General features: G+C 46.7%; 1 protein-coding gene across 2 annotated transcripts in view; it reads left to right on the top strand.

The window, feature by feature from the left end:
- atrnl1b (attractin-like 1b) overlaps positions 1-18,390 on the top strand; it is a 116,181-nt gene that overhangs the window by 70,562 nt on the left and 27,229 nt on the right. For both annotated transcript variants that reach the window (XM_012814627.3, XM_012814628.3), the window contains exon 26: positions 7,741-7,819. In XM_012814627.3, coding sequence (XP_012670081.1) covers positions 7,741-7,819 — 79 coding nt within the window. The remainder of the gene's footprint in view (positions 1-7,740; positions 7,820-18,390) is intronic.

An 18,390-nucleotide genomic window follows, 5' to 3' on the forward strand; every position in this document is an offset into this window, starting at 1 on the left:
CCTAAATGCCACAGAACCGAGTCCACCGTCTCTCCACTATGAGTTAGACTATAAGTTATCCGCTGCCCAAAGACACAATGTCTCACAGGGACACTCTCTCCTTCCATAAACTGCCACCACCGCCAACCGTCACTGGCCTCCACCATTTTGATTACTGAGCTGATGTTTAAGTGAATTACGGCACACCCCCAGCTCTCCCCTTGTCCCGCCACCCCCTGCGCCACTGATCGCCTGTCTCTCCGCATCAGCGGCACCTCCGCTATCAAGGGCTGCTGCCGCCGCCGGCGCCGATTAACCAGTGCATGGAGCAGAGACCTAATTGTCTCCTCCCCCCTGTCTTGAGAGAGGGGGGGGTTCTCCTGTTAAAGCACTGTAATGGAGCACCCATCTCTCCCTGCACGCACACACACACGCACACACACACACGCACACACACGCACACACAGACACGCATCACTTTGCCACTCTCCACTGTCACTTAGTGACAATGAGCCGAGCAGAGCGTGTTACTGTGAAAAGGGCCCCCAGTTCTGCGCCACCATCCGTGTCCACATCTATGGTCTTTTTTTTTATTCAGCGGCCATTAAAACTGACCCATCGTCCCTCTCACTTTAACAGAAGGCCGTCTGCCTCACTCACGCTGCTGCTAAATATCCTTTCATCAAATGTGTGGAAAGCGTGTGAGACAGTGTGTTATTAAGGCCACATCAGCATGAGGGAAAAAATGTCTATTGTATTGCTGTCCTTTCTACTCAACCAGCATTAAAATTGACCCAGTGTACCACATTGTTGCATGTGGCTGTTCCTTATGTTCCGTCGGTTGTGGTGAGTGGCTCTTTGTCAATTGTGTGGACTGTACAAAAGGTGAGCTCTGAAAGGGGACCGTAGCAGGCCAAGTGCTTCTTTTTTGTGTCTGCTCATTGTGCTCCGCATCAGACCTCCCTACTGGAAACCATCTGCCCGTGCCTCCTCACCCCCCTAATTAGCACATCCTCCAGTTGGTTCTAGTTGGTGATTATCAGCGGCCATCTTGGATCTAGAAGAGGGCTGTTGCGGGAGTCAAGAAACATACAGTAGGTCAGGTCTCTGACAAGAAGCAAACAGGCAGGGGCAAAAAAAAAAAAGAATCTCACGAGGAACATCTTGTCTGAATCTCGTAAGCACGAGGAACATCTGGTCTGACGCTCGTCTTGTGCGTTTGGCGGGTGCGAACTGTGAAGCCTCGTGGTGTTTTTGTAATTAGCTCATAGTCCGAGCTCTGACTACATACCCCCGCTTCCTCGCTTGGCCACTGAACAGCCTCACCGCAGCTTGTGGTTGACACTGATATGCTGCGACATTAGGTCATCGCTATTGGATAAGGGGGGAGTTAGCAGCAAAACAAAGCCTGTGACATTTTTCTGCCATGTTTTGTGTGGCTGTGTGTGTGAGTGTGTGAATGAGTGTGTGTGAGTGTGTGAATGAGTGTGTTTGGGTCAGAAGATAACCAGAGCCCAGATAGCGGTTAGCTCCAGGTTAACTCTTTCATACCACCCCCTGCATAGGGAGGGAGAGAGAGAGAGAGAGAGAGAGAGATGGACGCGGTCGAGCTATCTCTCCTGAAATCTCCCCAAATGCCAACACACACTAGAGGAAGATGGCTTATCGCGCTGTTCTATCAAATGGAATTATGTTTTGGGGGAAATAAGGTATTTAGGTGGGGAGAGAGATGGAGAATGAGAGCGAGAGAGAAGAATGATGGAGAGAAATGTGTGTGCGAGAGAGAGAGATAAATCTTGTTATCGGAGGCCCATGTTGCAATCATCCTGTCATTCAGCTCTCATGCAGGTCGCTTGGGTCACAACTCTGGGGTGATTGGCATGACAGTGACCCTGTCTCGTGACCCCCTTGTATGCTAATGAGCGCTTCACTTTTTTCTTTTTGTCTCCCCAACTCATCTCCACCTCTCTCACCGCTCCTCCCCCCAACATAAAAAAGAGTGGTGTGTGTGTGTGTGTGTGTGTGAGGACCGTTATTAAAAATATTAAACCCAATTACGACCCCACTCCGTGAGCTTGTCTCCCGCACGCCCGCTGATGGCTTGTTAAATGTGCCTCTGTCCACTAATGGCCCCCGCCACGTCATCTCCCTGACACCAGCGCAACCCAGAATTACCATCACAGTATTTAAACACAGGACGGCTGCGAAAAAGGGTGAAACAAAAAAAAACCTCCGTCACCCTCATGCAACCCCACCTTCAACGGATGGCTTTTAAGCTGTCGCTTTGTCATCCCCCCCCTTTTTTTGTCTCTCTTCTCCCGGTATTTTCGTAACTTAATGCATTTGGTTCAGTTGCGAGAATCCATTTGCCGAGCTCACTGTCTGACATGAGCTCTTAAGCCCAGAGGCCTGCCCGGGAAGGAGCAGCGACGCAACCAAAGGTACATGACTCACTCTGTCTGCTGCGGCTGCTGCTGCTGCGGTGGATGTTGCTGCGCACGCTGCGCATGTTGCGTTCCGTGGCTTTATTTAGTAACAGCATAAATACAATACGGCTCCGTTTCCACTCTGCCTTTACCACGGCTCTGCAACTCATTTGAGTCGCTTAGTTTGATTCTCTCCATCGCTCGCTTGTTTTCGATCTCTCGCTCGGTCTTCCTGGCTCTCTCTCAAAGATAGTTCTCCCAGTCTTTTGAGTCATTTCGCTGTATAAATGAGGTTCGATGTAAAGTTCCCTGACAGGTGAAGGGGTTTTTTGTTTTACTGTGATTTGGAGATTTTAAGAAGCGTGCCTCACACACACAGAGAGAATATACAACCACCCTAGATCTGATGCTGGTGTGAGAGAGGAGCATCAAAATAAATGAGCATGGTGTCAAGAAAACTTTGAAGCGTGTAAAGTAACATTGTCTTGACCAAAACTTTTTTACCCCCCCCACGTCTCCTCTCGCAATTTAGGACTAAAACTGTCAGGTCTACTATTTCTTTTGTCGTTTGTTCTCTTTTTCCCTCCTTTTCTCTCTCCCTTTCTCTTTCTCTCCCTCTCTCTTCTTGGAGGAAGGCTTTTCCTCTGAGGCCGCCTGCAGCACTGACCTGGTTTTGGTCCGACTCCCCGGCACTTGTGTGCAGTAACCTCGCGTAATGAGCCGCTTGGAGACGGCCAGTGTCGTTAGAGAGGGCAGGGCCACGGGAAGTGTGGGATGCGGACGTTTTTTTTGCCCGCGATCAGAGGTGGCGGAGGTCACCCCGACCTGCAGGGACTCAACCTCCACATCCCGGGACGGCGGACGGGACAGCAAGCAGCTCGCACTTAAGGGAAAGAGGCCGCTTCCTTCGTCTTTCTTCCCTTTTCTTTTTCTTTTTTTTTTTATTATTTCTCTCTAACTCTTTCTCTCTTATAGTCTTTTTTTTTTTTCTTTCCCCTCCCCTTATTTTCTTGTCTCTCATTCTGTGTTCATTTTGGGTGGTTGACGCTTTGTGTTAGGCTTGCTTTGCCACCCTGTCTTGACCCCCCCTCCCCCCTTACTTAGGAGAGGTCAGAGGTTATTAAGTTGCCCTCACTCTGCCAAACTCACTGAGCGTGAAGTTCTGGGGTTCAGCAAGAGATCTTTGCTGCTTGAGAAATTTGTAGGAATGCGGCCTCAGTGTTTGTAAACATGGGGTTGGTAAAGAAGCGCGTGTGTGCGCTTTTGAAGGATAAACAGTCTGGGCATTAATAAATCATCCTTTGAGTTTGGTTACGCTGGTACTGGTGTGTGTGTGTGTGTGTGTGAAATGACTCCTTCCTGCCCCGAGGTCTGGGAATGGCTCCTCTTCTAAGTGTCTAAGTGATTGAGGAAATGGATTGTGTGCAGGGGCCGGCTTATGTGGCTAATTGCTGCTAATTAGCGGAATCACACTTCGCCTGGCCTCGGCTCGTTTCCCCTCTGCCCTGCGCGTGGACTCTTGTTTGTGATTTTAAGGCTCATTGCTCAAGCACACAAGCAAATAAGAGAGAGAGAAAGACAGAGAGAGAGAGCGCTTCCCGAAGAGCCCGCGGCCTGTGTATGGATCAGTGTGTGTGTGGATTACCACTGCCGCAGTGGTGGAACCTGAGGGTGGGATGTTGGCTGGTGATCCACTGCTCTTATGCTTTATTCCCACCACAACATTTGATTTAAAGCTTCCTCCTCCTTTAAAGCTTTTTATTTATTTCTTTATTTTTTATAGAAGAGTTTATTACAGCTCTCTCTCTTACATATATACACACACACACACACACACACACACACACACACACACACACACACATTCTCTCTCTCTCTGTCTGTTTCTCTCTCTCTCATCCCAACTTTCTTTCTCTTTCTCCTTCTCTTTCTCACTTTCTCTCTCTTCTCCCCACTCCCTCTTCTTTTTCTCGCTCATTCTCACTCCCTCGCTCTTCCTGTACCTCTCCCTCCCTCTTCCTCTTCCTCTCCCTCTCTCTTTTACATACTCCAGTAATCCACACTCTGCTCTCCTGCGGTTCATCAATATACCCCTCCTGCCCCTAGTCACCTGCCCCCTCCCTTTAAGAAATGGCACCTTTCTGCATCTCCTCTCATGTATAAATTCTTTCTCCTCCTCCTCCTCTCGTCCCTTGTTAAGGAGGTGCTGACAGAGGTTGGGTGGGTGGTGGTGAAGATGGATGATGGGGCAGGGGGGGAGAAGTGACGGAGCCTTTTAATTGCTTTATTTCTCTTATTAGCGCTGGATCCAGGTGGAACGGTGTGGGAAAGGGGGGATTAAATCCTGTTTACTGTCTTCAATCCTGCGGATGAAAGAGGGGACAGATCTGAGAGGGGATTTCCATGGCGCTGCTCCTTAATCGAGCCATTCAAGTTTTTCTCCCCCTACCCCTCTCCTCTCCGCTCCTCCTCTCCTCCTCATCTCGGCTGCCACCCTCCTCCCTCCCTCTCTTTCACACTCACTCTTTCCCCTTCGTCTTCAGTTCGGCATTATCTTCAAACGAGCCCCAAGATGGTTGTGTGTTTGAAAGCATTAAAGGGATTTCATCATTCAGGGTTTTTTTTTTACCTCTCTCTCCCCCCCCCCTTTTTCTTCTTAGCAGTGTGAGCCGTGAATTAATTTTACACCGGAGATGTTTACGAATGCACACATATCTCCACAAATTCAGACGTCCCTGGGAAAAGAAGGGTGGGGGACAAGGGGGGGGGGGGGGCGTGAGCGAAGCAATTTGCCTGAAGTTGTTGAGCCGCCCCAGATGGTTTGCTTTTGAGGAGTTTGTTGCCTTGGGGTAAGTCCCTCTAGCCAAAGCTTGCACTTCGTCCCCCCCCCCCCCCCCCCCCATGGTTCCCAACCCCAAGGCGCCGGTCCGTGGTCCTGCCTAGGTGACAGACGAGACCAATTTTGTGGCCCCCGCACCCCTCTTTCGCCCCCCAAAAATGTGTTGGACTTTTCAAGAGAGATTTGGTCTCACTCTCCGACTGTTTTGGAAATCATTAGAAGGCTGCCGCTGTTAACCCGAAAGGCCAGGCGATAGCAACAAATGTTGTTGACGCTTGAAGCAAAATATTAGCGGTGAATATTTCATGATGTCGAACCGCAGAATCAATCCTCTTCAAAGTAAAGTGTTTAACTTTGGCAGATTGTACGCTCGGGGTATTTAGCATGTTGATTTGAGTTATGTCCCTGTTTTTTTTTTTTTGCCCCGCACTTGCAATCTATCAAAGTCACTCTCAGGAAAAGCACTTGAGTGATAAGTGCTTGTCGTTAATGACTTGTATGATGCGTTATTAATTGAAGTAATTATTTCGAATATGAGCATGAGTGATTGCACCATCCGAATAAAATAAACAAATAGCTGAGCTGTGTCTGTAGCCTCATTGCCATCTTTGGTCTTTGCAGATAGGTCTGTTTCATCCCTCTCGAGACACTTTGTTTGTCTTCCCAAGGATCCTCCACAAGGCTTGTATAAAAACCTATAAGGCTACCGTTGCCTGGGACTTATTTTGATAAATGTTCCAGCACCAATATGAGATTAGAGCCCCTACTCGTCTCCTTCTGTAGTATTATTTTTAACCTCAGACAGAAACGTATTCTCCCTGAACCGTGTTTACTGTGGGATCTAGATTTTCATTTGAGGCCGTGGCACGGTCATTTTTATGGACGGATTCTGGTTTACATAGTATTGTGTTTTCGTTCCTTCCCACCCCCACATCCCCCCCCCCCACCTACCGCTTGTGCATTGTGCTGTGCCAAAAGAGGCACATAACTGGGAAAGGGCACCTTGTGAATGCCAGTCTGATTAGGACTGTGCCCGTTCACCCAGGTCTACGAGTGAACACTCGCCCCCCCCCCGACAAAACGACGTCACACAGAATCCTTTGGTGAACTGTGAACTCCAGGAAATGGACAGACTGTGGCAAGGTCACAGTAGTGTCAGTCAGAGAGGACATAAACACGCAATCAATCAAACAAACAAACAAACAAACATATAATCGTGAGAAGACAAAGGTTTGATGTGAAAGATTTTACAATCATGAACTGACAGTAAACGAAAGCAATTCAATGTTCAATGAGTGTGAAACAAAGAGAGGGGATTTACCTCTACTTACTGAGCGAGAGAAAGCGATTTCCGATTGTTTAGAGAAAGAGGAGAGAAGGGAAAAAAAAGAGAGAAATGTGTGTTCAATTAGCCTGTGAGAGAGAAGAGGAGAGATTCAACTTTGGAGAGAATAGACTATATGCAACATCGTTTTATGATGCAGTGCACCTACCTTCGTCTAATTATTCTGTGCATCTGGGAATTTTCAATATTGCAGGGGATGCACTAAAAGATGAAGCTCGATGAGCACAGCACGGTAGAAAGAAAACTCTCCAGCCTCAATAAAGCAGTTACAATCTGGTGTAAATGAACTGACGGTGTAACATATTGTGCCATATGGTAGTGTGGTCCAGAGTCATCTCTACTCTCATTGTACATGAAGAGGAAGAAGAAATGCTCCCATTTGCAGGAGTTTGGTAAAAACGAGCTGTGAGTGTATGATAGAATGTATGGGCGAAACTGCGAAATGGAGAATTTAAGCCGAAAAGAGTCAGTTGAGAGAGGTGTTACAGAGGTTTGTTGACTATCATGCCAGAACTGTTTCCTAACCAGCCTAAAAAGTCCCCTACGTTAGGACAACTGACCAGCAGACTCCAAAGGCTAGACAAAAGAAGCACCGGCACCGAAGCAGGCTCCCTGACCAGCTGTGTGCTTCCGTTTTGCTCTCCATGTAATTGGTGTAGGGTGAAGGGCAAAGTAATAAATTGTAAACATCTGCCAAACAAATAAATGTAATCTTGACTCAACAGAGGTGACTGGTGCCTACTAGTCAAAACAGGTTTGACTCGGAAAATGAAAATCAAAAAGCGGGTATTATTACTTGATCGATGGAAAAAAAAAACTACCAGGGAGAGACGGAGGTCTGTCTAGCACGGAGGAGCGGTTCACAGATTCAGTCGGATTCATTTGAATTACTTCCTCCCACCTGCCATTGACAGGGTTATTGCACAGGCTGATTGAATAGAGAGCAATTTGAAAATCTGTAGTTAGCAAATGGTTTTTGATGTGCTGCTAAGGCACGCAGGGAAATGTTCTAAAGGCTCCTCGCGTCTTTTCCTGCTTCGTCTCACAGTTGCCTAAGCAGTCAATAATTATACAGCCCCGCAGTTAATCTCACTCATTTTTCCTTCTCTCGCCCGCTCGCTCACTCTATCTCTATCTCTCTCTCTCTACAGCTGTTTCCTGTCTCTCTTGCTGGTGGCTGCAGTCGTGTGGAAGATCAAGCAGACCTGTTGGGCGTCTCGTCGACGTGAGGTAAGACCTTACAGATCTGTTTCCCACCATTTCTCTTTGACTCCCCCCCCCCCCCCCTTTCTCACCATCTCTCTCTCTTTCTCTCTCTCTCTCTTTCTCTGTTGAGTGCCTGAACACAATGAAGAAAAGTTGGCAATTATTTTTTTTTTTTCTCTTCCTCATGGAAAGAATACAACACGGTCTTAGATACACATTTGTGTTTTGTGTGTGTGTGCATTTTATTTTATTCTTTCCCTCTGGCTGGCTTCCATTCTTAATTTTTTTTTTTTCTAAATAGCAGCAGAAAAATGAAAATGAATATTGCTCTTTGCCCTGAAGAACTTTCTGCTGACAAACATTCTCATCTTCCTAATTACTGGTCCTTATGAATCAATTAGCTCTGACAGGACTAATCCAAAGGCCCGGTTGATTGTGGTGGGGGGTGGGGGCTCCACGGCTGAAACAGATGTCTGTGTGATGGCCTGCCTCTCCCTAGCCCTCATTTGATTCACAGAAGGGCCCTCCTCTAATGGCTGGGGCCCCTCACGGTCCCTCGCAGTCCGATTTGTCAACACTGACTGGAGCTGCAGCCAGGACTGGACAAGCATATGGCCAGGCTGGAGGATTTGAGGAAATATTCTTTTGAAGTCCTGCCACCCAGCAAGAGCTGTTTTGCTTCCTGCATGAGACGTACATCACACGAGTCAGGAGCGTTTGTCAGCATTATGTAGTCATTACGCTGCTGTCAAGGCCAGTATCCTGAAGTAATTGGTAACACCTTGCTGATGACGTGGAGCTCGGCACAATTTGATCCTATCCCTGTAGTTGGGTTGTGACATGCTTTTGGAAGAACCCGCCAATGTTGTATTTGTTTTCAGTCAGCCCGTTTAGAAAAATCTGCATCTTGACGTTCGTCTGCTGACGGCCACCGCTTGATGATGCGGTCCACGGTCTGGTAATAGACATATCATGGCGCCAGTTATGCGTTTCTCCTTCGTGGCCTGAGCGAGTTGACATTGATAATGGAGCGGGTTGATATTTCTGTTTCCCGCCGCTAATTGATGTATGGCAACAAACATGAGCGATGACTGCCGCAAAGCAGAACAGTATTCATCGAAAGAATTAAAGTCAATAAGCCCTAATGTGGGCAGATGGGCTCCGCTCATTAAAATTCCACTCATTTTGCCTTGCCTCCCCCAGAATTCAGATCATCTGTTTGCTACTGCCCTTCAGCACCCAGCCATGGAAGGGAAAACACACTCGCACACACACACATACACGCACACACATACGCGCACACACATACGCACACATACACACAAAGGTTTTATCTGTTAATTTCAGATGATTGAAAAGTTTAGGGAGGCACTTGAGGAGGATGATGATAATAATAATAAAAAAAGAACCAAAAAAAACTTAAAAGAAAAAAAAAATAGCTTGAGAGATTTATTTCTCTACCCTTCTGTCTGTGTTTGTCTGAAGTTCGGATCGAGAGCTATAGAAAGAAGGTGGGGAGGGGGGCAAATAAAATGTCCATCATTCTTCTTCCAATCATTCCTGAAGGTCAGGCTGGTGACTGCGCTTCTTAGGGTTTAGCGGAGAGGAGATAAAGTGACTGCTGCCGACAGAACGCCGGTGAAATCCGCATGTCTGCCTTCGACAAGCTTATAAGCTTCCTCGACGTCAGAGTAGACCCTCCAGTTCGCACTGTCCCAGAAGAAATAACAACTGAAGTCGATCGACACTTTTTTGTTGTTGTTGTTGTTGTTTGTTTTTGTTTAGTTCTGCCAGTTGCAGGGCATCGGATCAGCCTGCCTCAGGTGAATGTTGCTCTACTGCCAGGCACTGTCTGTTGAAACATTAGCAAACTCGAGCATAAGGTTAGCGAAGGAGGTAGGCGTAAAATATGCAGCTCCACGGATAGACGGCCGCTACCTTTCCTTAGCCTACCATATGGGAAGCGCATCACCAAAGCATTCAGGTGCCAGGTTCAACCTCGTAAGGGACCAGTCATACCTCTCTTTCTCTCTCTCTCTATTTCTCGCTATCCCCCTCCCTCAGAATGCAAACTTCCATATTCCAATATTGCCATTTCCAAAATTGCTGGTATACTTCCAGATGCTCCTGAATCCCCAACTCCCAACCCCCTCTCCAGCCTCTACCCAGCCTCTACCCCAACCATCTTCATCCCCTTGCCTCGCCGGTGGCACTCCGACTGCTGTTCCTGAAACATGTGGACCGGAAGGAGCAGGATATGTTTAGATGCTCCAGTTTATGCTAATGCCGTTTCCTCCGACAATGATTTTTGGCTGCGAGATCAAACAGTTGGGAAACTTCTTTGAAATTCTAATAGCAACAGTACACAAGATTACTTGGAGAGAGCCTCCCTTTGATACCCCTAATAGGGTCACCCCCCAGTAGGCCGGGAGAGAGGGCCTCGATAACAGGAGCGGATGCCTTTTGTTGTGCTGCACAAATGGCATTGTTTCCGCAGCTCCTTCCATTTGAGGTTAATACCCTAGTTGTCTTTTTTATTTATTTTTTGCCTGCTGCTATGAGCCTATTGGGAAGCATCCCCCCCCATTTTTTTTTTACACTCTTTGTGTGACCATATATTTTCTAAAGGTATCATACAAGGATGTTGGGCTTGAAAAATGAAAGAGGCTCCTTCCTTTTTCTTTTTCTTCTTCTTCCCAGCTTTTGGTTTGGTTGACTTATGTGTGGTTCAGGGTGAAACAGGCGTGAAGCCGTGTTTTGGGATCAGATACTGTAGTGTTTCGGGCATGGCTTGTGTAACCGTCCTCTACCCAACACTTTAAAAAAAAAAAAAAAAGTAAGTTATTCAGAGTTGCGGCTCCGCGTTTCACTTTATCTAAGTGAAACTTGCTGGGATGACCCAGCATCACTTGCATAATTCATATCCCCCCACGTCTATGTTCTGTTGTGTGTGTGTGTGTGTGCGTGTGTGTCTCTTGCTGCCTCATCGTGTCCTATTTCAATGTTATTTGTGCTCATGGTGTAATAGACGTGTTGCTCTGATTATGTTGATTAAACATTCCTTCTTGATGTTCTGGGTTCTGTTTCCTCAGTTGTTGTTTTGCCTAAGAGGTGCCGAGGAACTCAGTGTTCCGTCACTCTTCTCCGCAGGCAGAAGCAAACGGACCCATTGGATTGTGGGTAACCGCAGGGGGTCATTAGAAAGGTTCGGTATTGAGTGTTTATGTGCAGTTTAAGGGGTGGTAGTTTGAGCTTGAGGACCTGGCTCTTACCAGATACACTCGGTGAACTTCTTTGAGCTTTGTGTAGAAGACCATCAGTGTGTGTATATGTTTGTGACTTTTTCTGTAGTTTTGAAATTTTTAAATGTTGTCAACAACATCTCACTGAGGATTGGCCCCCAAGCAATTTCCAAGTCCAAATTATATATATATATTTTTTTTAAACTTATCATTTTGAGTTCTTGTTTGAGTTGTTGTTTTGATGGGATTTTCATCCTAAAATGATAACAACTTTTAACTCCACTTACTGTTTAACGTCATAAGATGCATGTAGATTCTACTTACTCATTCAGAGCTGAGTGTTTTTCCACATCCTTGTCTGTCCTTCTGTGGCCTTGGCATGGCTCTCCAGTTCTTTTGAGCTGCTCAATTCGTCAGTAATTCCCTGAAAGAGCCTGTCTTGAAGGCCTCTTCTGCAAAGGGCAATGTTAGTCTCATACCATTATCAAACAAAAGCATAAATTGACAGGAAAGTCTACAGAGCAACTTCGCTGGACAAAGATGTGCTTTTTTCCCACTTCAGGACCATTTGGTTGGACTTTTTTTTTATTCAAGGCATCTCAACTCCCTGTAAGAGCACAAGACCCATTTTGCCCGAGTGTCAAGCAATTTCCAGGGCACTGTCAATGCCGAGTGGCACTTAAGTGCCTCAACAGAACCTTGCAGCTCGGCGAAGGCATCTGCAAACAGCAGGACCGTGTTATTTTCACCCCGTCCATCGCCTACATCAAGCACCTGCCGTTCACCTGGACATCAAGGCAGTTCACGGCTAAGATAGACCTCATGATTGTATTCTCTTGTGGGGGGGGGGGGGGGAGAGCGCAAAAATAGCAAAATAATGCTGGATGTTCTGTTCCCGTGGATTCTGCCAGCGTGCCATTCATCACATGCAGGTTTACTGTGTACTTAACATGGAAAACCCAGCAGTAGCACTCACGAGTCAGAAATGAAGTACACAGAAAAGACATTTTACAAGCATGTTCAAACTGATGCGTTGGAATTGTTCAGTCAGAAAGGTGATGCAGTATCCTGTTGGTGGTATGATTGTCCTCTACCTCCAACCATAGGACCCTATAAGCTTGGATCACTCTGCTCTGGTATGACTATTGAGCTGTACTCACAAAGATGTACAATCTTTTAGAGGATGCAGCAGTCTTTTCAGGCAAATTTCCAATCTTGTTGTTGAAAGCCACCATTTAACGAAGGCCTCTCTTTAAGCATTAACACTGTCACCTGAAGTGCAAGAGTCGTACAACAGAGAGAGATGGAGACAGACAACCGGGAGGGCGCCTAATTCCTCGTTATTATTTGCTAATTGCTGTTATGCCGAAACACAGTATGAACAATACCCGCAAAGATGTCAAACAGCTGCGTTTTGCTCTCAGTGATTAGATGTACTCTGTTTTGTGACGTTGTAATCATGGCTTTCAATTATCCCCCCCACCACCCACCACCACTTGACGGTCATATTGCCCCCCCGTTCAGAGATTATTAGGTTTTTTTTTTGCCACATCAGTCAGTCACCAGAAAATGAGGCATCTGTTGTCTTTGTTTGGCGCCTTGATTAATCTTCCTTTTCAGGAGGAGCAACACCTCAACACATTTTTTCCCATCTTTTTCTCTTTCTTTTTTTTTTTTAAATGTGTGTTAATAGCTAGATATTAAAACTGTGGAGGAGAATGCCATAATCATTTGCAATTAGAGGACTCCATATTTACCCTCCGTGGATCCACATGTTTTGATTTGTTGCCGTTAGTGATGCGCGACCTGCACTCACCTCGAGCGCTTAATCAACATGGAGGACAGGGGTCTTGTCACAGCAGGAGCAGGAGCAGGAAGGTGCCGTGCCGTACCATACTGCGTATCTGTGCGTAGATTTGTTCAGTTCCTCCCAAAGCTCTTAATTAGCTAATTAAATCAATGGTTAGGCTCAAACATGACACGGCATCACCTGTTTCTCAGGCACTTTCTGAGAAGGTCAGTGTTTGCAGAAGCGTAGGAGAATATATGGTTGTGGGTATCATTCTGACAGACTCCAACTGTCTGTTGAACTCAACTGATTAGATAAATAAGGACTTCACACTATTAGAAAAACAAATGGGGAATATTAATTAGTCTAATGACAGTTAATGTGCAAGAATTTCGAAAGAAAAGTGCATTCCTATAAGCTATGGAACACCATCTCATAGTTCTTCCCAGTATCTTCCTAGATGTTCCATCCGCTCTTGTTTGTCAGGGAAAGCAAAGCAGCCTGGAGAGTGGGCTTCAACAGAACACCGCCATTTACACTCTTCAGTGCTCTTGGTGTGCTACAACAGAACACCGCCATTTACACTCTTCAGTGCTCTTGGTGTGCTACAACAGAACACCGCCATTTACACTCTTCAGTGCTCTTGGTGTGCTACAACAGAACACCGCCATTTACACTCTTCAGTGCTCTTGGTGTGCTACAACAGCACAGTCTATCTGCAGTACTGGTTGCTCTTTCTGAATTGCCCACAGGCCCTATATCAGGTATAGGTACAGTCGCCAAGGGTTGATGCATTAACACACATGTGGACTCTGTTCGGTCAAGCTGACTTTCCCCCTCATGATTGCACCAAGTAGTTGGCTGTGTGTGTGTGTGTGTGTGTGTGTGTGTGTGTGTGTGTGTGTGTGTGTGTGTGTGTGTGTGTGTGTGTGTGTGGTGTGGGGCAGGGTGGGGTGGGGGGCCTGGTTGGGGGGCACAGGTGGTGTCCAGGCCCTTTAGAGAGTCAGTGGGGTGTGTAGGAGATGTCTGCACTAAATGTCACGGGCAGGGGCAGGAGGAATGACTCCCATTCAAACAGCCGGAGGCACCACTGACATTTCAGTGCCTGATGTAACCGCTACCATCCCTATCCTTGAAGAACGAGGTTCTGAGCATTTATACAGTACACCATCACACACACACACACACTCAAAGGCCCGTTAACAAATGAACTGTGTAAATAAATGAGTCCTTGGAAAGGATTTGAATGCTGTTTGTAGACACACACACTTTTCTGTTTTTCTGTCTCTCGCTCACACCCACAAACAAACAAACTTTCAGGAGAGAGAGAGAGAGAGAGAGAGAGAGAGAGAGAGAGACTGACTCTGAGAGACTCTGAGAGAGATTGATGTTGGCATTTCAGTGATCTATGCCTCCTTGTGTCGGAGAGAAATCTGGGGTGATCCGAGAGAAAATGCTGATGGAGAATGGAGCGTTATTCCTCGCATGGTGGGGAAAGGTCACCAGTGATGGCAGCCATGTCAATGAACCTAGCGGGACCTTCAGTTCTCAGTAGCCTCACCGCAGCTACAGTATCCTGCCCAGCGATTTATTTGGCTGAAGGAGACAAGGAGAAAATCTCATCTTTCACGTCGTCAAGAGTCTGTCTGTCTTGTTATGTAGGCTATACCGTTTTAGAAAATACCTTTGAAAGGAGGGTCAAGTGTGTCTTAGTGCAGTTCATGTAACGATGGCCATAAAAGTCAAACCTTAAATGCACTGGAAGTGCTCGTCTATTGCTAATGAAGCACTTCACATTATGTTGAACAGTGATGATTATATTAGATTATTAGCCATGTAAGTTGTTGAGTGTTCCAACTCATTTCTGCCTAATTAAGCCATGGACGTGGTGGGTCATGTCGGCAAGTTTTATTGAGTGTGCATCGATAGCCATAGATAGCTGAAGTGGCCATGCAGTGTCTGATTGTACATTAAGCAGCTGAGCTCCTGCAGATTCACATTTTGTCGGGGGCAAGAGTAAACTTTTGTTGGCATATTGCCCTTGCCCCCCCCCCCCCCCCCCCCTCAGGTATGCATTATTGGAGCGCTTCTTGTGTCAAGGACATCAGCAAACCCCAGGCAAAAGAAAAAGCCAACCTTTTCCCTCTCCTCCTCGATATTAATTAAAGCCTGTGTACTCTGTCTTTTTCCTCCCCATCATTAAATCATGCTTGTTGGCTCTCAGCCAGTACAGTAGACGGCTTAAGAGTATGACTGTATGCAGCGAGGAAAAGAAGGAAATCATGCTGATTAGCCTCTGGGTTAGAATAGACAAATGTTATTTTCTTTTCTTTTCTCTTCTGTCTTTTCCCTACCATCCTCCCCTTGTCACGAGAAACTTTTTTTTCTTCTTCTTTTCCTCGGGCAGGAAGTAATGATGTTGAGATAAATGTTTTCATAATGAAGGCTCATTTGCATGCGGTTTATCAGTCAAATATTTACATGCTTGCCATTAGCGGAGCGCTATTGATATTATGAAAAGCGTCCTAGGCCCCGCAATGTGTCTCGTGGCGCGTCGAAATCGAGGCGCTTCCTTAATTAAAATGGCTTTGTGAATTTGGGGGGGGGAAGCCTCCGAAGAGCTTTGTGAGATGTGTGTGGTCGGACCCTGATAGGCAGACAGTAAACTTTTACGAATGCACAAGGGCAGATTTTGAAAAAGGAAGAGTGATGAGAGTTAGGGAGTTAGTGTGTTTAGTTTTTTTTTCTTCTTCTTCTTCTTCTTCTTTTCCCATTTGCATAGCTCATGCTGAGTGCCTCACATATGGCTGTACCCACGTGGAGCTCGACATGCTGAGTCACTCAACTCCACTCACCAGGGGCATGTGTCGTGCCAAGCCGGTTCAGTCTTCCTGTGAGCTCTCGATCGCTGCTCTCGCTATTGACTCACCGTTGCCACATCGGAGTTTTGTCACTAAAAAGTTCATCCAGTGCCGACCCTGTGTGGGCCGCGATCCGGAATCGGGTGCCGAAGTTCCGACAGCATCTGGAATCCAGCGGATTCACAAAGTTTCATCGCTGGAATTACTGTTTTTGTGAGCCAGAACACTGTTGCTCAACCACTAAATAATCAATGTCACAATCAACCATGATCAAGCGAGACTGGCCAACCTTCAACCCCCATCCCTCATCAACCCTGGGGGCTCCATCCAATCGATCAACATCCCTTCATGGAATAACTTGTCAGCCTTGTTGTGTAATCTGTGGATATAGGCGCCGACTTGTTGACAAGCAAATTAGGTCATTGACGTTGTGACACTCCCTCTCCTTGTGGAAGAGCTCATATGTGTATTAGCAGCCAGGACCGATTGCCAGGGAATTATCGGCCCTTTTCACACCCTGTGCTTTTCCCCGACTCTGAAAAGCATAGATGAGCTGCGTGGCGAGATGACAAATCCATATAACGATTGCGGAAGACCGTCGGAAATGGGGCAGCTTGTGAAGGATGGATGCAGCTGTTCCATTTCAATTCTACAAATTAACGGGCTCTGAGCGTGCCAGGCTCCCCTCAAGTCCCCTATGGACCAGCATGAGAGAGTCTTGACTGAGTTCATATACCCACTCAGCACGGGCTTGTCACATCCCTCTCAAGGCAGATTGGTGGTGAGGAATCCATCACTGCCATTAGCATAAACCTCCCTGCCCCTGCCGCTGGTGGTGTTTTCTTCCCAACGTTGAAGAGGAAGTACACACGTCTGGCTCTTCTGTTGGACTACATATGCGGACGCAAGGAGGAGAGTCCCGACATGGGAATGCTGCTCCCATTACGGGCCTCGATCAGAGCGAACAAAGGCTCACCGTTCACTTCCAGGGAAGGACTACAAAGACCCAAATTAATCATCGTCCCCAAGCTACACACACACACACACACACACACACACACACACACACACACACACACACACACACACACACACACACGTGTAGCAGACACACTCGGATATCTATTATCGTGCTGTGCAGAGGATCCAGTTTGGCTCACGAGCTTCACAGAGACATTAGGCCCGCAGTCTGGAACCAAACTTTAATTGGTTGGCTAAGTGTCCTCAAGGGCTGTTGTCCAGGGCCGTATTTGAAAGTGCCTGGAGAATTATAATTGTGCCATGATTATTGCGTCTTCTCACCCCCCCCACGCCCTCCCCCCATCCCCCACCCCCACTCTTTGCCCTTTGATGCGTAATTAGGCTCTCTAGTGCAATTTTTTTGTCATTTTTTGTGGCGTATAAGCAAGAGTGTATGGCCAACTCTGGGATTATGGATGGTTTGGTTGCGTACAGCCCGGTGTGTTTAGTGTTTATCACTCCGAGCCAAAGGAATGTTTACTTTTCCCCCCTTAGGACACCATGGGCATTTCGCCCGGATTGCCCTTTTCTCATTGTTTGTGTCGTTTTCTTGGAAAGGGCAGAGAATATCCAATCAAAAAATGTCCAATCGAGATCTCCCATACGTCTTATAGAGCTGGGGGGATTTGTATTACTTGTTAAACGCGTTACAGCTGAAAGTTCCAATACCATATAGTCCTTTATTTGTGGTTTTAACATGAAAGCTACAGGAGAATCGATGGCCGATCAATCTCAATTTAACATTAGTGAAGTTCACTGGGCCTCTTCCCTGAGGGAAGGATTTGAACCGAACGCTTCAACAAAAGACCAATAATATTGTTCTGATTCCATGCTGTGCTCTTGACTGCCATGTAGTGTACTGAAGAATTTACTTTGGAGTTTGCTTTGCCATCCTAGCATTGACTCCCCTCAGTGACAGTTGGACACAGACAGATAAGGTCTATAACCTAGGGTGTGTGTGTGTGTGTGTGTGTGTGTGTGTGTGTGTGTACGTGTCTTTGTGTGTGTGTGTGTGTGTGTGTGTGTGTGTGTGTGCTGGAGCTCTTCCCGCTAAGTTCATTTTTAGGTGAGAAAAAGCCAGAAAGAAGAGCAGAGGACTTTCACAGCAGCCCACTGAATCATGTTCACAACTTGGTCATTGAAGTGTGTGTGTGTGTGTGAGAGAGAGTGAGCTAGTGTGAAGAGCTGATGCATGGCTGCTTAGGTGTGGAGTAGGATGAGCAGCAGCAGATGATTGGCTAAGATGAATGACAAGCAGATGGGGTGCTCTGGCTGTCTCCACAACCAGGCTGTTTCTCAAAACGTCTATTAGGGCCACAGTCTGTATGCACGACGCCACAGCACTCTCCCTCTCTCTCTCTGTCTGTCTCTGTCTGTCTGTCTTTCTCTCACTCTCCCTCTACCTTTCTCTCTCTCGCGCTCTTTCTCTCTCTCTCTCTTTCTTTCTCTCTCTCTCTCCCTATGTCTCTCTCTCTGTCTGTCTTTCTTTCTCGCTCTCTCTCTCTCTCTCTCTCCCTATGTCTCTCTCTCTCTCTCTCTCTCTCTCTCTCTCTGTCTTTCTTTCTTTCTTTCTTTCTCGCTCTCTCTCCCTCTCTCTGTCTGTCTTTCTCTGTCTCTCGCTCTCTCTCTCTCTGTCTGTCTTTCTCTCTCTTTCTCTCTCTCTCTCTCTCTCTCTCTCTCTCT

The sequence above is a fragment of the Clupea harengus genome, chromosome 23, assembly GCF_900700415.2.
Source record: "Clupea harengus chromosome 23, Ch_v2.0.2, whole genome shotgun sequence".
Lineage (NCBI taxonomy): Eukaryota > Metazoa > Chordata > Actinopteri > Clupeiformes > Clupeidae > Clupea > Clupea harengus.